The sequence below is a fragment of the Oncorhynchus clarkii genome, chromosome 4 (assembly GCF_045791955.1).
Source record: "Oncorhynchus clarkii lewisi isolate Uvic-CL-2024 chromosome 4, UVic_Ocla_1.0, whole genome shotgun sequence".
Lineage (NCBI taxonomy): Eukaryota > Metazoa > Chordata > Actinopteri > Salmoniformes > Salmonidae > Oncorhynchus > Oncorhynchus clarkii.
In genome coordinates, this window is record NC_092150.1 from 21,599,258 (window position 1) to 21,625,037 (window position 25,780).

The following is a 25,780-nucleotide window of genomic DNA, read 5'->3' on the forward strand; positions in this document are numbered from 1 at the left end:
ATGTACTCTTATTATCTCCACCGGCATAGCCAGAACTGGCTATAAACAGAACATATATGGCACAGATACACAATCCATGTCTGAATGGATTGAATGGCACAGATACACAATCCATGAATGGCACAGATACACAATCCATGAATGGCACAGATACAAAATCCATGAATGGCACAGATACACAATCCATGAATGGCACAGATACACAATCCATGAATGGCACAGATACAAAATCCATGAATGGCACAGATACACAATCCATGAATGGCACACATACACAATCCATGAATGGCACACATACACAATCCATGTCTCAATTGTCTCAACGCTTAAAAGTCCTTCTTTAACCGTCTCCTCCCCTTCATCTACACTGATTGAAGTGGATTTAACAAGTGACATAAATAAGGGATCATAGCTTTCACCTGGATTCACCTGGTCAGTCTATGTCATGGAATATTTTGTTCTTAATGTTTTGTATATTTAGAATGTTTCTCCATGATGTATATAAACAAAATATATATGTGTAGGCTATCCATTTTTATGTTTGAGCACTTTGAATAGGCCTAGCCTATGTGCTGATGGCAGTATTAGCTAATGCTCCTGTTAAAATGTCTCAGTCTCTGTATTGATGGGGGGACTTCCACCCAGTGAAAGCTATACTAGGCAGTATACTGTACTGTATATCTAACCCATCATAGGCTTTAATGTCTGTCTTCCATGCCGGCGATGTCCAGTAGCAGCTATCAGCCAAATGGAAGTGCATGACACAGACAGGTTCCCAGCCAAAGCTGAGTGATTGGTCTGCTTTAATTGGAACCACTAAGTGTCTGGTCACCTGTCCATTTCCTTAATCACGAAGCAATGACAAGATGTCTGGTTTATGGGTCGGTATGTAGGGAGCTAGAAGTTCTCATTCACCTTTCAGTGTGTAGATAGTCCCTCTATATACTGTATCTGCTAAACACACACACACATTGACTTCTAATTCTCTGTGAGCACTGACACAGCACACCGAACACATATCATCCAACACACAGAATGTCTTCCCTAGAATTACTCGCCGAAAGCAATAAGACAGGAACAATAGCATGCATCTGTGATGAGTAATATTACACCTTGGTACATTAGCGAGAACTCTGGGTGACTGTGTGTGTGTGTGTGTGTGTGTGTGTGTTTGTATGTGTGTGTGTATATACTACTGTAGCAGTTTCCCAGTTGCTGTCTCTCTTACATCTGTCAGAATGCCATCAGACTGACATCCCAACTGGACTCAGAACCCCCCCATCCCTCTACAATCATATTATATACACACACACACACACACACACACACACACACACACACACACACACACACACACACGAGAATACCTTACACAGGTACATGCACACAATAAGAAAAGCTTTATTTTTTTTATCCCTTTCATAACATAAAAGACAAGATCATTTATTTTTACAATGTGTTTTCACCATCCCTTCTGTCTCTCCTTTTCTCTCTCTGTTTGTACAGACACGTTCCAGTCTCTGCTATCCTTCACTCTGAACCTGACCACTGGTCTTTTTGACAGTGCCTATGAGCCCCTCTCCCAGGACGCTCGCCCCCTGGTGGCAGACCTCTTCTCCGACCTCTCTCTCTTCCTGGGAGGAGACGGCAACACCTCCATGGAGCGCTCTGTGCACCGCTTCTACGACAACCTCTTCCCGCTGGTTTACCGGCGTCTTGTCAACCCTGGGCTGGCCTCGGCCCCAACCTCCTCTGAGCACAGCGAGTGTCTGCGCATGACACGCCAGGATGTCAACCCATTTGGGTCCCACCCCCGTGTCCTGGCCGAGGGGCTGACCCGCGCTCTGAGCGCAGGACGGGCACTGAGCCAGGCGCTGGTGATAGGGGCAGAGGTGCTGAACGCCACAGAGCGGGCGGGGCTGGCCAGGGAGTGTGGGCGGGCTCTGGTGAGGATGCAGTACTGCCCCCACTGCAGGGGCCTGACCCTGATCCGGCCGTGTGGAGGACTGTGTCTGAATGTGATGCGGGGCTGCTTGGTAGGGCTCTCGGAGCTGGACGGGCCCTGGAGGCGCTATGTGGCCCTGCTGCAGGAACTGACAGGGGCCCTGGCTGAAGGCCACGACCTAGAGCTGGCTCTGCAGGGCATCAGGAACCACGTCAATGACGCTATCCTGCACGCACAGCTGCACGGGCCACGCATCAGTGCCATCGTGAGTCAGTGCCTCACCCACCACTCATACTTCACCTGTCATAGGACTGTACTAATATGACACACCTCTTAAGGCCCATGATGAGACCACTTGGGCACATGACCATCCCTCACACCATTCATTTACATCACAGGACACATGCAACAAAAATAATATTGGTAGGTCTCATCTGTCATATAAAACTGTTCTCTTAGGTCTTTGGGTTCTCTATTAATGACACCCACAAAATAACTCTCAAGACTCTTCTGTGCAGCTCTGTGGTTGGCTTCTGTGGCTGAGTGGCTGCCTGGAGTGGCTGGCATGGACCTTCTCTCTTGGCTTTGGACTCAAGGGGCTAGGAGATGGGAGGCTGGCAGGTTTCTTGGTACTTGTAAAGCAGGGGACAAGAGAAGAGAGGAGGGAGAATTTGCTAAATTCCACCAAAGCTGAATGTATCACAGAGGGCCAAGCAAACAATACACTTTTTTACTTAGAATGACAGATAGGATATTATCTCTTTGCTCACACAAAAGAGAACCTGTGGTGTAGAGAGACATAGATACATATCTGATTCTAGCTGTTTTTCCTGAGTGATTTAGTTTAATGGGCTTGAATATTAAGTTCTAGCTCCAATGATAGGTAGGATTATGGTAATGATGACAACTGTGGGCCTGATTAGATTGTGGTTATTAATATGATTATAATTGACTATGATAATGAGACATGAAAGATTACACTATATAACACATACCTGTCTATGTTGTGCAGAGATGTTTGGAGGACAGGAGTGGGGGTCTGTGAGGGCCAGAGATGTTAGGGGGACTGGAGTGGCGGGTCTGTGGGGGCCAGAGATTTTAGGGGGACAGGAGTGGGGGTCTGTGGGGCCAGAGATTTTAGGGGGACAGGAGTGGGGGTCTGTGAGGGCCAGAGATGTTAGGGGGGATGGAGTGGTGGGTCTGTGGGGCCAGCATCCCTCCCCATCTCATCAGCACCCCTCTTTGTTACTGACACTGTCATTGTAGTAGTGTATTTACAGTCTGCCTGCCACCCCCAGGATCAAGTGTTGCTCATTCGCTGGTTCAACATGGCTAGGATGGCTGGGTCTCAGGTTACCCCCAGGATCAAGTGTTGCTCATTCGCTGGTTCAACATGGCTAGGATGGCTGGGTCTCAGGTTACCCCCAGGATCAAGTGTTGCTCATTCGCTGGTTCAACATGGCTAGGATGGCTGGGTCTCAGGTTACCCCCAGGATCAAGTGTTGCTCATTCGCTGGTTCAACATGGCTAGGATGGCTGGGTTTCAGGTTCCCCCAGGATCAAGTGTTGCTCATTCGCTGGTTCACCATGGCTAGAATGGCTGGGTCTCAGGTTAGCCCCAGGATCAAGTGTTGCTCATTCGCTGGTTCAACATGGCTAGGATGGCTGGGTCTTAGGTTACCCCCAGGATCAAGTGTTGCTCATTCGCTGGTTCAACATGGCTAGGATGGCTGGGTCTCAGGTTACCCCCAGGGCTGGCATTTGAGGTCTGGACCCAGAGATGGGAAGGGAAGGAGTAGGCAATGACGACTCATTCGGTCATATGACTCATTCAGTCACCTTCACAAACCTCTTCCTTTTCAACTCCTCTTCCTCCCCCTCTTCCTCCTCCTCCTGCTCCTCCTCAACTGTTTTCCATCTCCACACAGAGGCATGTGTGCAGGTGTGTTTATAAGTGTTTATAATTTATGGGGATTATCTTTCTAGATGTCCTGCTGCATGTCTTTCCTGTGGAGATAAACCTCCTACAGTAAGATGGAAGACAGCCGAGTATCTTATTACCTTATGCATGATGAAAGTACCAGACTACCAGATTGAAGAGATGTGGGCCTAGCTCTCTCTTTTCCTCTCTCCTCTCCTTGTCTTCCTCCAGTGACATGGTTTGTTGGACCAGGTTTCCAGTTGGCATGGTGAGAATTGCCTCCTCAGCACATCCATACAAACAATCCATTAGCCTATCTAGTTAAGTGTATCTAGGTGCCTGACGCAGCAGGAGCTGCAGCAGGCCAGCAGACCCCCCCCCCCCCCACAGCCTGCCAATCACTCCCTCTCTGCCAAAATGCAACAAGGTGGAGAGGAGAGTAGGTGTCCAAAACACTTAGCAAGGAGAGATACTGGAATGACGATAGACTTCAGAAAAGCCCCCCTAACACAGGTAGTGACTAACATTCTTTCACATTTCAGCAATATTTTCAACTCTTGCACCAGGTATTGCTGTAGCGTTGCAATTACTATTGTAATTAAGAATCTCTGAATCGTAATGAATACATCCAGTTGATTTAAGTGAAAATCCTCTGCAACGCTTCAATAGCTAATTATTAGTGAGTTATAAAATATTTATCAATCCTTAGAATCCATACTGAAAGCTTTGTAGGAGCTAAGCCAGAGTTTGGCTGGGGCACGGGGGTGGCAGGGGCTCTAAAGAGATCCTGATTGACGGGATGCAGGGGCGCTTTGGTGATGTCACTCAAGCTCCGGCAGTCTTTTGATGAGTTAGAGTTCACTTTATTAGCATGAGCATACTCTTTGTCCTGCAGAATTGTGGGTTTTAAACTGTGTGTTTGTTTTCTGGTCTGGCATTGAGTTGTTTTGAGGCTTCCTAAAGGATCTGCCAGCTATTCAGTGGGTTGCCTCTGGTCCTGTCCAGCCGTCTAGAGCCCCAGTGAATCCCCTCAGAAAGTGTCTGTAGGCGGACCACAGACTGCCCTCCAGAATGCAAATCCAACTCTGGACAAAGACTCCTCATGCTGACTGGACAACCCTGTCCCACAATGCTTTGAAACTCAGGGCCTGGGACAGAGTGATGAGAACATTTCTGTGGCTAATCTCTGGACAAATAAACTTCTATAGGAACACACACACACTGAGGAGGCTGGTGGGAGGAGCTATAGAAGGACAGGCTGATTGTAATGACTGGAATGGAATCAATAGAACGGAGTCAAACATGTGGTTTACATATGTTTGGTGTGTTTGATGCCGTTCCATTTTTTTCCATTCCAGCCATTACAATGAGCCTGACACACACACACACACACACACACACACACACACACACACACACACACACACACACACACACACACACACACACACACACACACACACGAGTACGTCTTCCCTAAGGCTATCCAACAACAGTTACAATTAGGGGTGACAGGGCAAGCAGATTCCCTTGGTCTTTGGCTTCCCTCTTATAAAAAATAGGACATTTCCCAGATGTATACAAACACATCCTCACAAGTGATACACATGAATATACACACATACCCTTAATGTCAGTGAGCTCGATTGCTGTCTAATCTCTGGGGAAGGCAGTGTGTGTCTCTGTTGGTGTCAGTGGTTTTGTCCCAGCTTTATGTTGGCCTACACCCTAACTCAGAGCTTAGGTAGAGCTTTCTGAAAACGTCCATATTTCACTGTTTCACAGCACCCTACTTACTGTCCAGGGGCCAAATGAGCTAATTCCATTAGAGAGCCTTTAAAGCCTGTCCACAGCTGTGTGGGTGGGAGTGGTAAATGGGATCCATGTCACATCGGCCTATAACTCACTCCCAGCTACTCTACACAGAAGGCTGGATATGAGAGAGAGAGAGAGAGAGAGAGAGGGGGAGGGAGAGCGAGAGAGAATACATCATCTCAGCTTTTCTTTTTGGGCAGACCACCGGTTGCTGACGTTTTTTAACGTCAGCGCATACCCCCTCTCTCTCTCTCTCTCTCTCTCTCTCTCTCTCTCTCTCTATCTCTCTCTCTTTCTCCCCCCCCCCATTGCCCCCGCCAGCGTCTGGACAATAAGTCATAAGAGGGAAGGAAAGAGAAATGCAACACCATAGCAGCATCTGCATATCCACTGGCCCCTGGTGATATCAGTTGTCTAGCGACTGGATCATTCTTCTCAGTGCAGTATCATAGTTCTGTGTTCGTTCTGGTTTTAGGCAAGAATAATCACCATTGTGTCACTGATTTCCACAGCATGAGCCCTGCACATCTGCAACATATTCTTATCATTGTGTTCTCACATACTGTAGAGTGACTCTGTTAGGGATGTAATGGGCACCCTCTTTTTTCACACACTGTCTAATTTCCTTCTCTACCCACCCTTCACCCCCCTCTCTCCACCCCTCTCTCCTATCCCTCTCTCTTAGGTTGATAAAGTATGTGGGCCTCTCACAGACACTCCGTCAGTGACAAGCATACGTTCCACCCTGAAGGTCATGACCTCTGTGAGTACCTCCCCGACCTCGATGGTGATGACATCCTCCCCAGCTGAGGTGACACGGGACCACTTGTCACATACCAGGAGGTGAGAGAGAGAGGCGGCCATAGTGTCTGGTTAGCTGCCTTAGAGTGGTTGGTGTTGTAGCTGGTTGGCATGCTGTGTTCCACATGTATTTGCGCATTGCAGTATGAGTTACTTAGAAGCACACTTTGCCACATATATTTTTTGTCAAACAAGCTTTCTCTATCATTATGTTTTTTTACATTTTGAAGATATGTTTTCCCTCTCCTTCGCATTGACTTGTGTTTGCTTTGCATTGGATCCCTGCTATTCCTACACCATCTCTCTCATCCTCTCTCCTCCTCTCCCTGACCATGATCACATCCTCCCAGGTCCTTTCCTCTGAAACCATCCAAGAATAATAAGCCTAGAAGTCTAAAAAAGATCTCAAGGTAAGCATGAAGCCCAGCATCTCCCCCTCGCTCGTTAATGTGGCCGTCTGACATGGAGTACAGGGGTTGGCCACCAGCGACACATTATGTCACCTTAATAAATATACATACAGTGCCTTCAGAAAGTATTCACACCCCTTGATTTTTTCCACATTTTGTTGTGTTACAACCTGAATTCAAAATTGATTCAATTGACATTTTGTGTCACTGATCTACACACAATATCCCATAATGTCAAAGTGGAATTATGTATTTAGACATTTGTACAAATTAAAAATGAAAAGCTGAAATGTCAATCAGTATTCAACCCTTTTGTTATGGTAAGCCTAAATAAGTTCAGGAGTAAAAATGTGCTTAACAAGTTACATAATAATTTGCATGGACTCACTCTGTGTGCAATAATAGTGTTTAACATTATTTTTTCATGACTACCTCATCTCTGTACCCCACGCATACAATTATCTGTAAGCTCCCTCAATCGAGCAGTAAATTTCAAGCACAGATTCAAACACAAAGATGAATGAGGTTTTCCAGTGGTTCGCAAAGGGCACCTATCGGTAGATGGGTATAAAAACAACAGACATTGAATATCCCTTTGAGCATGGTGCAGTTGTTAATTACACTTTGGATGGTGTATCAATACCCCCAGTCACTACAAAGATATAGGCACCCTTCCTACAGTGCATTTGGAAAGTATTCAGACCCCTTGACTTTTTCCACATTCTGTTACGTTACAGACTTGTTCTAAAATTGACTAAATAGTTTTTTCTACACAAAATATCCCATAATGACAAGGCAAAAATTGTTTTGTTTTTTACATTTTAGCAAATTTATTACAAATACAAAACGGAAATATCACATTTACTTAAGTATTCAGACCCTTTATTCAGTACTTTGTTGAAGCACCTTTGGCAGCGATTACATCCTTGAGTCTTCTTGGGGAGTTTCTCCCATTCTTCACTGCAGATCCTCTCAAGCTATGTCAGGTTGGATGGGGAGCGTCGCTGCACAGCTATTTTCAGGTCTCTCCAGAGATGTTCGATCGGGTTCAAGTCCGGGCTCTGGCTGAGCCACTCAAGGACTTTCAGAGACTTGTCCCGAAGCCACTCCTGCGTTGTCTTGGCTGTGTGCTTAGGGTCGTTGTCCTGTTGGAAAGTGAACCTTCGCCACAGTCTGAGGTGCTGAGTGCTCTCGAGCAGGTTTTCATCAAGGATCTCTCTGTGGGCCTCCTGGGTGGCGCAGTGGTCTAGGGCACTGCATTGCAGTGCTAGCTGTGCCACCAGAGATTCTGGGTTCGAGCCCAGGCTCTGTCCCAGCCGGCCGCGACCGGGAGGCCCATGGGGCGGCGCACAATTGGCCCAGTGTCGTCCGGGTTAGGGAGGGTTTGGCCGGCAGGGATATCCTTGTCTCATCGCGCACTAGCGACTCCTGTGGCGGGCCAAGCGCAGTGCATGCTGACCAGGTCGCCAGGTGTACTGTGTTTCCTCCAACACATTGGTGCGGCTGGCTTCCGGGTTGAAAAAAAAAAGTATCTCTCTGTACTTTGTTCTGTTCATCTTTCCCTCAATCCTGACTAGTCTCCCATTCCTTCCCGCTGAAAAATCCCCCCACAGCACTTGGCTATGTTGATAGCATCATGCTGTGGGGATGTTTGACCGGGCAAGAGTCTTGGTGGGTCCAAACTTCTTCCATTTAAGAGTGATGGATGCCACTGTGTTCTTGGGGACCTTCAATGCTGCAGAATGTTTTTGGTATCCTTCCCCAGATCTGTGCCTCGACACACACCTGTCTCAGAGCTCTACGGGTAATTCCTTCGGCCTCATGGCTTGGTTTTTGCTCTGACACGCATTGTCAACTGTGGGACCTTATACAGTGGGGCAAAAAAGTATTTAGTCAGCCACCAATTGTGCAAGTTCTCCCACTTAAAAATATGAGAGAGGCCTGTAATTTTCATCATAGGTACACTTCAACTATGACAGACAAAATGAGGAAAAAAAATCCAGAAAATCACATTGTAGGATTTTTAATGAATTTATTTTCAAATTATGGTGGAAAATAAGTATTTGGTCACCTACAAACAAGCAAGATTTCTGGCTCTCACAGACCTGTAACTTCTTCTTTAAGAGGCTCTTCTGTCCTCCACTCGTTACCTGTATTAATGGCACCTGTTTGAACTTGTTATCAGTATAAAAAACACTTGTCCACAACCTCAAACAGTCACACTCCAAACTCCACTATGGCCAAGACCAAAGAGCTGTCAAAGGACACCAGAAACAAAATTGTAGACCTGCACCAGGCTGGGAAGACGGAACCTGCAATAGGTAAGCAGCTTGGCTTGAAGAAATCAACTGTGGGAGCAATTATTAGGAAATGGAAGACATACAAGACCACTGATAATCTTCCTCGATCTGGGGCTCCACGCAAGATCTCACCCCGTGGGGTCAAAATGATCACAAGAACGGTGAGCAAAAATCCCAGAACCACACGGCGGGACCTAGTGAATGACCTGCAGAGAGCTGGGACCAAAGTAACAAAGCCTACAATTAGTAACACACTTCGCCGCCAGGGACTCAAATCCTGCAGTGCCAGACGTGTCCCCCTGCTTAAGCCAGTACATGTCCAGGCCCGTCTGAAGTTTGCTAGAGAGCATTTGGATGATCCAGAAGAAGATTGGGAGAATGTCATATGGTCAGATGAAACCAAAATATAACTTTTTGGTAAAAACTCAACTCGTCGTGTTTGGTGGACAAAGAATGCTGAGTTGCATCCAAAGAACACCATACCTACTGTGAAGCATGGGGGTGGATACATCATGCTTTGGGGCTGTTTTTCTGCAAAGGGACCAGGACGACTGATCCGTGTAAAGGAAAGAATGAATGGGGCCATGTATCGTGAGATTTTGAGTGAAAACCTCCTTCCATCAGCAAGGGCATTGACGATGAAACGTGGCTGGGTCTTTCAGCATGACAATGATCCCAAACACACTGCCTGGGCAACGAAGGAGTGGCATGGTAAGAAGCATTTCAAGGTCCTGGAGTGGCCTAGCCAGTCTCCAGATCTCAACCCCATAGAAAATCTTTGGAGGGAGTTGAAAGTCCGTGTTGCCCAGCAACAGCCCCAAAACATCACTGCTCTAGAGGAGATCTGCATGGAGGAATGGGCCAAAATAACAGCAACACTGTGTGAAAACCTTGTGAAGACTTACAGAAAACATTTGACCTCTGTCATTGCCAACATAGGGTATATAACAAAGTATTGAGATAAACTTTTGTTATTGACCAAATACTTATTTTCCACCATAATTTGCAAAAACATTCATTAAATTTTTTCTCTAATTTTGTCTGTCATAGTTGAAGTGTACCTATGATGAAAATGACAGGCCTCTCTCATCTTTTTAAGTGGGAGAACTTGCACAATTGGTGGCTGACTAAATACTTTTTTGCCCCACTGTATAGACAAGTAATGTCTAATCAATTGATTTTACCATAGGTGGACTCCAATCAAGTTGTTGAAACATCTCGAGGATGATCAATGAAAACTGGATGCACCTGAGCTGAATTTCAAGTCTCATAGCAAAGGGTCTGAATTCTTACGTAAATAAGGTATTTCTGTTTTTTGGGGGTTTATCATTTGCAAAAATGTCTAAAAAACTGTTTTCGCTTCGTCATTATGGGTTATTGTGTGTAGATTGCAGCACTCCATCAATCAGGCCTTTATGGTAGAGTGGCCAGACAGAAGCCACTCCTCAGTAAAAGGCACTTGACAGCCCGCTTGGAGTTTTCCAAAAGTCACATAAAGGACTCTCAGAGCATGAGAAACAAGATTCTCTGGATTGATGAAACTAAGATTGAACTCTTTGACCTGAATGCCAAGCCTCACGACTGGAGGAAACCTGGCATCATTCCTACAGTGAAGCATGGTGGTGGCAGCATCATGCTGTGGCGTCACTCCCCCCTCCAACCTGACAGAGCTTGAGAGGATCTGCAGAGAAGAATGGGATAAACTCCCCAAATACAGGTGTGCCAAGCTTGTAGCTTCATGTCCAAGAAGACCCGAGGCTGTAATCGCTGCCAAAGGTGCTTCAACAAAGTACTGAGCAGAGTCTGAATTTGTATGTAAATGTGATATTTCAGTTGTTTTTTATTATAAATGTGCAAAAAAAATGTGTTTTTGCTTTGTCATTATGGGGTATTGTGTGTAGATTGAGGGGGGGAAATTATGGAATCAATTTTAAAATAAGGTTGTAACTGAGGATGTATCAGCAACATTGTAGTTACTCCACAGTACTAACATAAATGGCAGACTGAAAGATTGAAGCCTATACAGAATAAAAATATGTCGAAACATGCATCCTGTTTGCATTAAAGTAATGTAATACTGCAAAAAAATGTAGCAAATAAATTAACTTTTTGTTCTGAACACAAAGCGTTATATTTGTGGCAAATCCAGCACATCGCTGAGACCACTTCATATTTTAAAGCGTGGTGATGGCTGCATCATGTTATGGGTATGCTTGTCATCGGCAAGGACAAGGACGTTTTTTAGGATAAAAATAAACGGAATAGAGCTAAGCACAGGCAAAATCCTTGGGAAAACTTGGTTCAGTCTGCTTTCAGACATTCACTGGCAGACAAATTCACTTTTCAGCAGGACAATTACCTAAAACATAAGGCCAAATATGCACTGGAGTTGCTTTTCAAGATGATGTTGAATATTCCTGAGTGACCTAGTTACAGTTTTGACTTAAATCGGCTTTAAAATCTATGCCAAGACTTGGAAATGGCTGTCTAGAAATGATCAACAACGAGCTTGAAGAATTTTTTAAAGAATAATGGGCAAATATTTTACAATCCAGGTGTGCAAAGCTCTTAGAGACTTATCCAGAAAAACTCAAAGCTGTAATTGCTGCCAAAGGTGATTCTAACATGTATTGACTTATGGGGTGGGAAACTTATCTAATGAAGTTATATTAGTGTTTCATTTTCCATCTCTTTTTTAAAAAACTTTGACATTACATAGTATTTTGTGTAGATCGTTGACTAACAAAATTACAATGAAATCAATTTTAATCCCACTTTGTAACACAACAAAATGTGGAAAAAGTCAAGGGGTGTGAATACTGTCTGAAGGGCACCTCAATGAATATACATTCGATTCTATGATATTGTGGTTATGATCAGCACCCCATACCCTCTCTCGTTCTTCCCTCTCCCCTCTCTGTCTCCCTTTTCCTCGCTCTCTCCTCTACCTCAGAGAGTTTATGGGCTATATCCAACGCTACAGGTCCTTCTTCTCTGCGTTGCCAGAGATGCTTTGTGAGAGTGAGATGGTGGTGGATGACTTCACCTGCTGGAGCGGGGAGGATGTGGTGGAGAGGTATGAATGGACCCTTTCTATTGGTCTACATCTGTGTCTGTCACACTTAATTTAATTTAAAAAAATTAATTATATTGTGTCATTGACTGTACTTTTGTTTATGTGTAACTCTTTGTTGTTTTTGTTGCACTGCTTTGCTTTATCTTGGCCAGGTCTCAGTTGTAAATGAGAACTTGTTCTCAACTGGCCTACCTGGTTAAATAAAGGTGAAATAAAAAATAAATAAATAATGGGCTTAGCCTTTCTGTTACGTTCTCTATACAGGTCTTGTTGCCCATTAAAAGAGAGAGGTTCTTTTGAATCTTTAACACATGATGTCAATACACATTAAGGCAAGTCACATGACTCTTTTCTGTCCCATTAAGATAAATTCAAGTAATTGATGCAGGTTAAAACCAGGTTAAAAACAAATCAGATATCCTGGTCAAGCCCTTATTGACATCTGAGGGCATGGATTCTGGTTTTGAGGACCTAGAAGAGTCCACGAATGTCTGGTGTAAGAAGTTTCAAACCAGCGAGGGTGCATGGGGATAATGAGTTTAACCAGGGGGCCTATAGACATTTGGATGCCATGGATATTGGGAGCATGTCCCTAGACCTTTGGAGTATAGTGTGTTCATTTATACAATTCTAGAGGCCATTCTCATGAAAATTACATTGGAAACTTTGGAGAAGCACCTTCCTAAAAACACACATGTAGAAACAAGCGTTCAAACACACACACACACACACACACACACACACACACACACACACACACACACACACACACACACACACACACACACACATATTCTGCCACTCTGTCCTATAATAACGTTGGTCATCCTGGTTACTGTTGAGTCGGATAAAAAGCCCATACAGCATGGACCACAGTGTAAACTGTTTTGTGTACTTATCTGACCACCCATTCTGACCAGCTCTCCTTGAATGTTTTGGGCTGGTCCCCCCCCCCCTCTGGCCCTGGTGCAGAACAGCTTCCCCTCCTCTGTTGTGGAGTAGGCAGAGAGACCCCATTCACCTAGGACTCCTGGGCTGGAACTGTGCTCCTCCACTATCACATTTAGGCCTCTGTTTTGTCCGGCTTTCAGCCAATTGAACTGTTTTTTTTCTATTCTTGTTGAATTCACTGGCCATGAAGGGGTGTTGGAGCCAGCGGAGAGTGTTTTTTTGAATCGCTTTGGGCTGGGAGTGCTGGTGGGGGTTGGTGTGGTCTCCCCTAAAGAACCACGGAAACCATGTTTTGTATAATACCAATAGCATTCAATCCACTCCAGTATTGTGTGTGCTAATTTGTTTGTTTAGTGGTTGTCTATAACTAATACTGTATCAACAAACATTGGCCCTCCCACCGGATGTCGATTAAGGCAGCCCCCTGCACCTCTCTGATTCAGAGGGGTTGGTTTAAATGCGGAAGACACATTTCAGTTGAATGCATTCAGTTCAACTGTCTAGGTATCCCCCTTTCCTTTCCTTCCCTATGGGAGGCCAGCTCCCCTCAGCCCACTCCAAGCTCTTCTCTATCCTGGTACCCCAATGGTGGAACCAGCTTCCCCCTGAGGTTTGGACAGGAAAGTCCCTGCCCATCTTCCAAAAGCACCTGAAACCCTACCTCTTTAAAGAGTATCTTAAATAATCCACCTCCTCACCTCGAACCCCCCCCCCCCCCCCCCCCCCCCCCCCCCAAAAAAAGAAAGAAATAAAAACAAATACAACTCCTGAATCATCACTTGTACTTGAACCCCCCCCCCCTTTGCTGATAACTACTTTATTGAGAAAAAGTGTACTTACTATGCCTGTGATGTGTGGTTGTCATATCTAACTAACTGTAAGTCACTGGCTAAATGATTAAAATGTAAATAGTAGGCTTGGGCTCGATTCAGTTAAAATTCCAGTCAATTCAGGAAGTAAACCGAAATTCCAATTCTCTTGTTGGTTTGTTGTGGGCTAGGGAGAGACGGAGGGGGTTCACTGGGGCTCCTGTGGGCCCTCTGTGTGGCACTATTGAAGGCCCCAGGCCTGGTGGCCATTCAGGCTTTGTGAACCTTGCAGAAGAGCAGAGGGGGGCCTCCTCCTCCCCTCCTAATGTACCTGCTGCCCCCCCACCAGGGACCACTGAGAGAAGGGTCTGTTCTCTGGCCCTCTGGGGCTGCAGCCTGGAGCCTGGGGCTTGGAGCCTGGCGGCTGGAGCCCAGCCAAGCGCTGTGGAATAGGAGGGCACAGAGACACTGGGGCACAGCCACTCTGCTGAACTCTTTACAGTTTCAATTCACTGAACCCCCCCGTGCACCACACCACTCTCCTGTTTGACCCAATTCACTTACTGACAAATGCCTTAGCTTGTGTGGTTGCTTATGTGTTACCAGAAAAAGAAAAGTCTCTTTGCTGTGTTATCTGTCCTGAGACAGTTCTGACATTGTCTCTGTATTTTATTTATATATTTTTACATTTTCTATTGAACCTTTATTTAACTGGGCAAGTCAGTTAAGAACAAATTCTTATTTACAATGACGGCCTACCCCGGACAACGCTGGGCCAATTGTGCTGGTTTGAATTCAAACCAGGAACTGTGGTGACGCCTCTTGCACTGAGATGCAGTGTCTTAGACCGCTGCGCCACTCAGGAGCCCCATTAGGTGTTCTTATAGATTGGTTTAACCCTCTCATGGTATGTAGGCAGGCATCATATATCACTTAACCAGAGTTCTCTGCATCTAAGAGTCAAAACAATAATTGCAAGGCTTTAAATTCAAGCATCACATGAGTTTGGATAGGTGCCGTGAATAACCTCTTCTCATACTGTACTAATGCGGTCTCTGCTACCCACCCCACATTATGGGGAAACACTGCCACCTAGAGGATGTAACTAAATCAAATCAAATTTTATTGGTCACATACATGTGTTTAGCAGATGTTGTTGCGTGTGTAGCGAAATGCTTGTGCTTCTAGTTCCGACAGTGCAGCAATATCTAACAAGTAATATCTAACAATTTCACAACAAATACCTAATACACACAAATCTAAGTAAAGGAATGGAATTTAGAATATGTAAATATATGGACGAGCAACGTCAGAGCGGCATAGAGTAGATAGTATAGAATACAGTATATACAGTGCCTTGCGAAAGTATTCGGCCCCCTTGAACTTTGCGACCTTTTGCCACATTTCAGGCTTCAAACATAAAGATATAAAACTGAATGGCAAAGTCAAAGTCCAGACCTGAATCCAATCGAGAATCTGTGGAAAGAACTGAAAACTGCTGTTCACAAATGCTCTCCATCCAACCTCACTGAGCTCGAGATGTTTTGCAAGGAGGAATGGGAAAAAAATTCAGTCTCTCGATGTGCAAAACTGATAGAGACATACCCCAAGCGACTTACAGCTGTAATCGCAGCAAAAGGTGGCGCTACAAAGTATTAACTTAAGGGGGCTGAATAATTTTGCACGCCCAATTTTTCAGTTTTTGATTTGTTAAAAAAGTTTGAAATATCCAATAAATGTCGTTCCACTTCATGATTGCGTTCCACTTGTTGTTGATTCTTCACAAAAAAATACAGGGTTATATCTTTATGTTTGAAGCCTGAAATGTGGCAAAAGGTCGCAAAGTTCAAGGGGGCCGAATACTTTCGCAAGGCACTGTACATCTGGCCCTTCTTTGGACACTGTGTTAACAAACCTCCAAATGAGCTTCAATGCCATACAACACTCCTTCCGTTGCCGTCAACTGCTCTTAAACGCTAGTAAAATGAATTGCATGCTTTTCAACCGATCGCTGCCCGTACCCGCCCACCCGACTAACAGCACTACTCTGGACGGTTCTGACATAGAATCTGTGGACATCTACAAATACCTAGGTGTCTGGCTAGACTGTAAACTCTCCTTCCAGACTTATTAAACATCTCCAATCCAAAATTAAATCTATAATCGGCTTCCTATTTCGTAACAATGCCTCCTTCACTCACATTGCCAAACATACCCTCGTAAAACGGACTATCCTACTGATCCTCGACTTGGGCAATGTCATTTACAAAATAGCCTCTTTGTCACTAAAGCCCCATATAACACCCACCACTGCAACCTGTATGCTCTCGTCAGGCTGACCCTCGCTACATATTCGTCGCCAGACCCACTGGCTCCAGGTCATCTACAAGTCTTTGCTAGTTAAAGCTCCACCTTATCTCAGCTCACTGGTCACCATAACAACACCCACCCGTAGTACTCGCTCCAGCAGTTATATCTCACTGGTCATTCCCAAAGCCAACACCTCCTTTGGCCACCTTTCCTTCCAGTTCTCTGCTGCCAATGACGGGAACGAATTGCAAAAATCGCTGGAGACCTATATCTCCCTCACTAACTTTAAGCATCAGCTATCTGAGCAGCTTACGAATCACTGCAGCTGTACACAGCCCATCTGTAAATAGCCCATCCAATCTACCTACTTCATCACCATATTGTTTTTATTTACCTTTTTGCTTCTTTTGCACACCAGTATTTCTACTTGCACATCATCATCTGCACATCTATCACTCCAGTGTTAATTTGCTAAATTGTAATTACTTCGCTACTATGGCCTATTTATTGCCTTACCTCCTCACACCATTTGCACACACGTATATAGACTTTTTCTATTGTGTTATTGACTGTACGTTTGTTTATTCCATGTGTAACTCTGTGTTGTTGTTTGTGTCGCACTGCTTTGCTTTATCTCGGCCAGGTCGCAGTTGTAAATGAGAGCTTGTTCTCAACTAGCCTACCTGGTTAAATAAAGGTGAAATAAAAAAAGAAGTTTGCCCCCAGTGATGCGTTGTGCAGACTGCACCACCCTCTGGAGAGCCCTGCGGTTGTGGGTGGTGCAGTTGCAATACCAGGCGGTGATAGAGTCCGACAGGATGCTCTCTATTGTAAAAGTTTGAGGGTTTTAGGTGCCAAGCCAAATTTCTTCAGCCTACTCAGGTTGAAGAGGCTGTCACGCCCTGGCCATAGAGAGGATTTTATTCTCTATTTTGGTTAGGCCAGGGTGTGACTAGGGTGGGCATTCTATGTTCCTTTTTCTATGTTTTTGTATTTCTTTGTTTTTGGCCGGGAATGGTTCTCAATCAGCGACAGTTGTCTATCGTTGTCTCTGATTGAGAACCATACTTAGGTAGGTCTTGCCCACATGGGTTTTGTGGGTAGTTTCTTTCTGTTTTGTACCTGATGGAGCTGTTTCGGTTGTTCTTTTTGTTACTTTGTATTTAGTGTTCAGTTATATTACGTTAAAATGGACACTTACCACGCTGCCTTTTGGTCCGATCTTTCCTGTTCCTCAGATGAAGAAGATTGTTAGAGGCGCTGTTGCGTCTTCTTCACCACACTGTCTGTGTGGGTGGACCATTTCAGTTTGTTTGTGATATGTACGCAGAGGAACTTAAAACATTCCACTTTCTCCACTGCTCTCCCATCGATATGGATAGGGGGGTGCTTCCTCTGCTGTTTCCTGAAGTCCACGATTATCTCTTTTGTTTTGTTGACATTGAGTGACAGGTTATTTTCGTGACACCACACTCCCAGAGCCCTCACCTCCTCCCTGTAGGCTGTCTCGTCGTTGTTGGTAATCAAGCCTACTGTTATGTCGTCTGAAAACGTAATGATTGAGTTGGAGGCGTGCATGGCCACGCAGTCATGGGTGAACAGGGAGTACAGGAGGGGACTGAGCACACACCCTTGTGGGGCTCCAGTGTTGAGGATCAGCGAAGTGGAGGTGTTTTTTCCTACCTTCCCATCAGGAAGTCCAGGAACCAATTGCACAGGGCGGGGTTCTGACCCAAGGCCTCAAGCTTAATGATGAGTTTGGAGGGTACTATGGTGTTGAATGCTCAGCTATAGTCAATGAACAGCATTCTTACAGTACATAGGTATTCCTCTTGTCCAGATGGGATAGGGCAGTGTGATGGCAATTGCATTGTCTGTGGACCTATTGGGGTGGTAAGCAAGTTGAAGTGAGTCTAGGGTGGCAGGTAAGGTAGAGGTGATATGATCCTTGACTAGTCTCTCAAAGCACTTCATGATGACAGAAGTGAGTGGTGGCCATCTTGAAAGCATGTTGGGACAGCAGACTGGGATAGGGAGAGATTGAATATGTCCGTAAACACACCAGCCAGCTGGTCTGCGCATGCTCTGAGGACGCGGCTAGGGATGCCATCTGGGCCGGCAGCCTTGCAAGGGTTAACACATTTAAATGTCTTACTCACGTTGGCCACGGAGAGGGAGAGCCCACAATCCTTGGTAGCTGGCCACGTCAGTGGCACTGTGTTATCCTCAAAGCAGGCAAAGAACGTGTTTAGCTTGTCTGGAAGCAAGACGTCGGTGTCCGCGACGTGGCTGGTTTTCCTTTTGTAGTCTGTGATTGTCTGTAGACCCTGCCACATACGTCTCTTGTCTCAGCCGTTGAATTGTGACTACACTTTGTCTCTATACTGACGTTTTGCCTGTTTGATTGCCTTGCGGAGGGAATGATTACTCTGTTTGCATTCTGCCATATTCCCAGTCACCTTGACATGGTTAAATGTGATGGTTCGCGCTTTCAGTTTTGCGTGAATGCTGCCATCTTTCCACAGTTTCTGGTGAGGGTATGTTTTAATAGTCAGAGTGGGTACAACATCTCCTATACACTTCTTGATAAACTCAGTGACCGTCTCAGTGTATACGTCAATATTATTCTTGGAAGCTACCTGGAACATATCCCAGTCTGCGTGATGAAAAGAGTTTTGAAGCGTGGATTCCGATTGGTCAGATCAGCGTTGAATAGTCCTTAGCACGGGTGCTTTCTGTTTGAATTTCTGCCTATAAGAAGGGAGGAGCAAAATGGAGTTGTGGTCAGATTTGCCCGAAACGAGGGCAGGGGAGGGCCTTGTATGCATCCCAGAAGTTGGAGTAACACTGGTTGAGTGTTTTTCCTGCGCGAGTACTACAGTCGATATGCTGATATAATTTAGGTAGCCTTTTCCTCAAATTTGCTTTGTTAAAATCCCCAGCTACAATAAATGCAGCCTCAGTATATATGGTTTCCAGTTCGCATAAAGTCCATTGAAGTTCCTTGAGGGCCGTCGTGGTATCGGCTTGAGGGGGGATATACACGACTGTGACAATAACCGAAGAGAATCCTCTTGGGAGATAAAACGGTCTGCATTTGATTGTGAGGTATTCCAGGTCCGGGGAACAAAAGGACTTGAGTTCCTGTATGTTATTGCAAATACACCATAAGTCGTTAATCATGAAACATACACCCCCGCCCTTCTTCCCGGAGAGATGTTTATTCCTGTCGGTGCGATGAACTGAGAATCCAGATGGCTGGACCAACTCCGACAGTATATCCCGAGAGAGCCATGTTTCTGTGAAACAGATTATGTTACAATCCCTGATGTCTTTCTGGAAAGAAACCCTTGCCCTGATCTCATCAACCTTGTTATCCAGGGACTGAACATTAGTGAGTAATATACTCGGAAGCAGTGGGTGGTGTGCGCGCCTCCTAAGTCTGACTAGAAGACCACTCCGAATTCCTCTTCTCCACCAGCATTGTTTTGGGGCGGCCTCTGGAATCAGTTCAATTGCCCTGGGTGGTGCTAACAAAGGATCCGCTTCGGGAAAGTCGTATTCCTGGGCATAATGCTGGTAGTGTTTGTGAGTTACGGCTGCTCTGATATCCAATAGTTCTTCCCGGCTGTATGTAATAACACATAACATTTTCTGGGTTAACAGTGTAAGCAATAATACATAATAAAACAAAGTACTGCAAAGTTTTCTAAGAACTAGAAGCGAGGCAGCCCTCTCTGTCGTCTCCATCTTGAACCATCTTGTATCCATGTGAAAAAACACCAAACATTCCTTCAGGTCACCAAAGGTGACAACATCCATTACTCCAAACTTTCCCATACTGTATTGTTACGCAGTTGCACTATGGATAAAACTGGAGCAACATTGTGTGCATCCGCAGGTATTTTCTCTACAGAGGTCTTCCTCTAGGACTCCCATATTAATATATACCATTTATCAGCCACTTTAACCCTAAGTGACTTACAGACATTTTTTTTTGCATGTGTGCAGTCCCAGGAATCAAACCCACGATCCTGGTATTGCAAGAGCCATGCTCTACCAGCTGAGCTACATAGGACTACACAGCTACAGAGGACCACATAGCTACAGAGGACCACATTAACATAGGACCACATTAGCTGAGAATGAGGCATCACATTCCTGTTTTACTTTGACATGTGGTATCTACTGTATTAAGATAAACTCTACACTCAACAGCAGTGAGCACAGTTTACTATTAGTCTGTGACTACCATATTAAGGGACATGGACCACTAGAGAGCAGTGTTGTAGCGGCCAAGCCTAAACGTGTCCTCTGTTTTTGTCCCAGCCAGCCAGGCAGGTATGATGACAGCAGCAGAGTTCAAACTGGGTTAAGAATGTCCAATGAGGTAAAGTGGCTCAGTAAGGGTTTCACAGTGAACTGTTTTTGTCTGATGAACCCAAAAGGAAGTGAATTAGGTGGCTGTTCAGAGGATGTATTGAATTATTTGCTTCCAGGCTCTCTGTAGTCATAGTGTGTGCTGTGGCAGACTGTAATTGAGTCCCCAATCACTACTGATCGTGTTCCCACAGGGAATCTGGGCTGAGTTGACTTACTGCTCACTGCCTCTGTTGTTGATGTTGTTCTCATCTCTGCTGCTTCACTGGAAGCTGACTGCCATCAAATGGGCTTCTCATGGCAGAGTCCTCTTGCGTTGTGTGTCTGTGTTAGTGAGTTTGGGTTGGGGGGATGAAAGCACAGAGACGGACATAACAGTTATCAACTGAAAGCTTCAGAGTACAGTGTCTCTTACTTAAGTCTGTAATTCTAGACCACACAGGTCATTGGTCAGATTCCAGGTTAGCGGTAATTGTGAAATAGTTTGCGCGCTCACATGCTCTAACATCTGAAACCCTGTTCCTCACCTCCTCACGTTCTCTATTACTCCCATCAGGTGCATGACTGTCACCTTTAACCTTGATCCTGGGGATGAAATGTGGATGTCAGGATCAGTTTCCTGTCTGTTCCCCTTGTTTCCTTCTCCCTTATTCAGCCCACAGAGCAACACCCTAGCAGAAAATCTGGAATAACATAGGCTTGGGGAGCACATAGAGGGAAAACAGTGGTAACCTAGTAACGCCACCATGGAAAGCGTAGTTCTTATAGACACCAAAGCCTGACAAAAGACTATTCGCTGTCTCAGGTATCAAGGTCATTTATCCTATTGACATGTTAGAGACTCGTCTCACATGCATAAATTAGTCTACAGTTCGACACTGCGCACTGGGCACACCACCTCATTTCAACGTGGAAATGTGGGTAATATTTGGTTGATGAGAATGAGAATTCAACCTTTATTCATCCTCTCGAAAAAAAGCCAGGAGTTTATTGAATTATAACTATGCTGCCTCCAGAGTGGCTTTACTTGGCTCATCGTGTTGTAGCGACTCCTCGTGGTGGGCCGGGCACCTGCAGGCTGACTTCGGTCGTCAGTTGAACGGTGTTTCCTCTGACACATTGGTACGACTGGCATCCGGGTAAAGCTGGCGAGTGTTAAAGAGCGCGATTTGGCGGGTCATGTTTCAGAGGACGCATGACTCAACCTTCGCCTCTTCCGAGTTGCAGCGATGAGACAAGATCGTAATTGGATATGATGAAAAAGGGGGGTCAAAAATCTAACAATTTGGTGTGCTTTTAAATGCTTGTAAGTGCAAAGATAACATACTTAGATTACAACTAAATCAAAAATCAGACATTGTTTGGAATTTGGTTGTACTTTTAGATGCTTGAGATCATAGTGATACATTGTATTTATTTATCACTACACTATCAACCATCTAAAAGCACAACCAAATTCCAAACAATGTCTGATTTTTGGTTTAGTTGTAATCTAAGTATGTTATCACTGCGCTTTCAAGCATTTAAAAGGACAACAAAGTTCAAATGGGAATACAATGTCAGATATTTTGTATTTGTACAACAACTTAATGTGTTATCACTGTGCTTCATCTAATAGCACAACCAAATGACCTGGATTGTAGTTGCGATTTTCATTAAAATACATAGTTCAAGTGATCAATGCTGGTCGAAATTCTACACTGATTATTATAGCAATTGTGAAGATCTCCACAGATCTACGAACTTTGCATGCTATGTTGAACATGCACACTTTCTATAATTACATAAGAAGACATTAATAGTTACAGTAACCTCAAAATGTGGCAGTGGATGTGTTATTCACTTTAGGTTGAATAAATATTGTTACATTCGTTTGTAACGTAGCCTTAACGTTAGGCTGTATTACCAAAGTAATTGACAACGCAACCAAACATCAACATTTAACTTCACTAGGGTAGGGGGCAGCATTCGGAATTTTGGATGAAATGCATGCCCAAATTAAACTGCCTGCTACTCAGGCCCAGAAGCCAGGAAATGCATATCATTGGTATATTATAAAACACTCTAAAGTTTCCAAAACTGTTAAAATAATGTCTGTGAGTCTATCAGAACTGATATGGCAGGCGAAAACCTGATGAAAATCCATCCAGGAAGTACTATTATTTTGAAAGGCTGTTTTTCCATTGAAAGCCTATCCACCATACAAAGACTTAGGACCCAGTTCACAATCTCTTTTGCTTCTTCTACATGTGGCCAGTCTGTAGGCATTGTTTCAGTTTTTTACTCTGAAAAATGAGGGAGATACAGCACTTTCAATGAGTGGACAGTGGACATTTCCAGACATGAGTCCAGCGTGTGATCGGGAGCGCGCATTTCTTGTTTCTCCTTTTCTATTGACGAAGCTTTTGTCCGGTTGAATTTGTTAACTTGTTGACTGTACTGCAAAAGATATTGAATTGTGTTTGGTTGTCAACGCAACCAAATATCAACATTTTAAGGAGATTTATATTTTTTGTCACTGACTAAGTCTGGTTTTAATTTAACTTTGTCTACAAAATAATTATTTATTTGTTGGATTCATGTCTCCATCTCATCCAAACATCAAAGTAAAAATAGGACGGAATCAAATCAAACTTTATTTAAAGTGCATTTAAAGTTTGGTTTGATTTAGTCCTATTCTTTAACTTTTTGGTAGAGATGGAGATATGAATCCAACATATAAAATATTAATTTGTAGACAAACTGGAATTAAAGCCAGACTAAATCAGAGGACCTGATGGAACTATACAAGCAGAAGATCTCCTTGAAATGTTTATATTTGGTTGTGTTGACAACCAAACACAATTCAACATCCAGTTTTTCTACAAAATACAATTGATATGTTGGATTGACATCTCCATCTCAACCAAAAATCGAAGTTAAAGAATATAACTAAATCAAATCAAACTTTAAATGCAGTTTAAATCAAAATAGATTTGATTTAGTCCTATTCTTTAACTTCAGTTTTTGGTTGAGATGGAGATGTGAATCCAACATATGAATTATTAACTTGAAAAATACATTTTAAATCAACCAAAGCTTGAAACAATAGGCCTATATTTATTGTCTACTTTTAGTTGAACCCTGGGTTGATTGAAACAATAGCAGTTGATGACTTCACAAATGCTATAATATTATAGGCCTAAATAGTATAATTGATTATATATGATTAACAGAGTATGGTTACATTTTATTTGCTTTGTTAAACCTACAGTTTGAAATGACTTCAGTAGCAACAGTGAGATCTCAATAATAATTATTACGATAGAACATTGGTAGTAGTTTTAACCAAGGCCAGGGCTGCTGGGCTTGGTTAAAACCATGGATGGGAGGCCAAGGGGTAGCTGTAGATAGATCAACTCTCCAGTCGGAGATGCTGCCCTTCCTATTATTATTATTATTTTTGATAGTGGATATAACATTGAAGATCTGCCGTTGTTTCAAAACTACAAATTCAACATATTTTATACAAGATTTGTCTATGTTGAAAATTGGTTACTATGACGACATAATCCTGTGGTTTAAAATGTCACCTTTTTGCAAATCCAATGTATTTTCCACATAGATTCCACATTACAATACGTTGAAAAAACATTGATTCAACAAGTTTGTGCCAGGTGAGTGGTCTTATTTGAAATAAATGCAAGAGTATGCTGTTTAGTAGTACAAATGTTCTTGTTCTTGCTGTAGTCCATAAATAGAGACGGTTCCATTTAGATCACCCAGTCAGTCACACAGACTGAGACTTCGCCATGACGCTCCATTGGATCGGAGAAAATAAGAGTACTGGTTAATTACAGTGGAGAAAATAAATGCCCTCAATTATGTTTTCTTAGTATGCTAAAGGACGATCCAGTACTAATGACCAAAATGAGCTGTGAGGCTCGGGTCGTTAGTGACATCTGAGGATGAGTGATGTTAATTAGTGAGAGAAGCTATAGTGTTAACCTCCCTTTTTCCCCCCACACATACAGTCCCTCAGGGACAAGCAGTTTTCCTGATGGCAAAGTGAGGGGTTATTTGTCAGATGGTTGGTCTCTTTTGATTGATAACAGTCAGATAGGATCATTCTGAACCTGGTAAATGCCAGCTTCTTGCTCCCCGCTGCACATGCAGGGGTTTACCCTGCCTGCCTGCCTGCCGCCAGTCATCAGGGATATCAGGTACTGTCCTGAACTCTGACCCCCAGGCCCCCTCTGGCCTCAGGCTCCTCTGACACCACAGTGTCTTCTGTTACCTAACAACCTTCTAAAACAGGAATGATAGGAGTAATTTCATATTTACTTTCCTTTCCTTTGACCGTAAAGAGTAGGAGTAGCATTTAAAAGGGGGAAACTCAGGGGGTTTAGAGTTTTAAGATGATTAGTGGTTACATAGAGGGATCTGGCCCCTCCAATCAGGTACTTAACGGCATATAATGTGTCTGTGCTATGCTGTCTATTCCAGTGATGGATATCTTGATGTGGAGCAGTGACACTTTCTGGTGATTCCTTCCTCTGAAGAGTGGTCTCCAATGACCTCTCACCAGGAAGCTGCCGGCCATATGGCTAATCAGAAGCTGCAGCTGGCCCTGTGCCTGGCTGCCCCACTGGCCTGAGGTCTAGACCCAGGTTATTTCTAGATTCATCGTAGCACTGGTTTCAAGTGTAAGTCGTTGGCTCTGTCTATATTCAGCAGGTACAAGGATTGTGATGCTGTCCAATCCAGCACTGTGGAAGCAAAAACCGCACTGGTGACCTGATTGATGTTTCTCAGAACAGGTCATTTCATTAACTAGCTACACTAGCCAGGGGGAGTCACTGGGTATGCGGTGTAGCAACATGCCATACTGTGCCATGCCCTGTCTCTGCTTTTCATTCCTGCCAGGGAAACTGGATCCTGGTATTCAGCAGCAAAAAAACTGTTTTTACCCTAGAGACCAGGTCCCAGTGTCAGAGCTCCAGAGGTTACAGACACTATCGATATGAGATGCAAGCTATTGAAAAACATGACTAAAACACTGAGTCAAAGCGCTTCATGAACT

At 44.2% G+C, this 25,780-nt stretch overlaps 1 protein-coding gene across 1 annotated transcript in view; it reads left to right on the forward strand.

Moving 5' to 3' along the window:
* Positions 1–25,780, forward strand: part of LOC139407945 (glypican-5-like) — a 140,526-nt gene that overhangs the window by 32,879 nt on the left and 81,867 nt on the right. The window contains exons 3-6 of the mRNA XM_071151822.1: positions 1,507–2,210; positions 6,367–6,524; positions 6,833–6,892; positions 12,146–12,268. Of these exons, the coding sequence (XP_071007923.1) occupies positions 1,507–2,210; positions 6,367–6,524; positions 6,833–6,892; positions 12,146–12,268 (1,045 nt within the window). The remainder of the gene's footprint in view (positions 1–1,506; positions 2,211–6,366; positions 6,525–6,832; positions 6,893–12,145; positions 12,269–25,780) is intronic.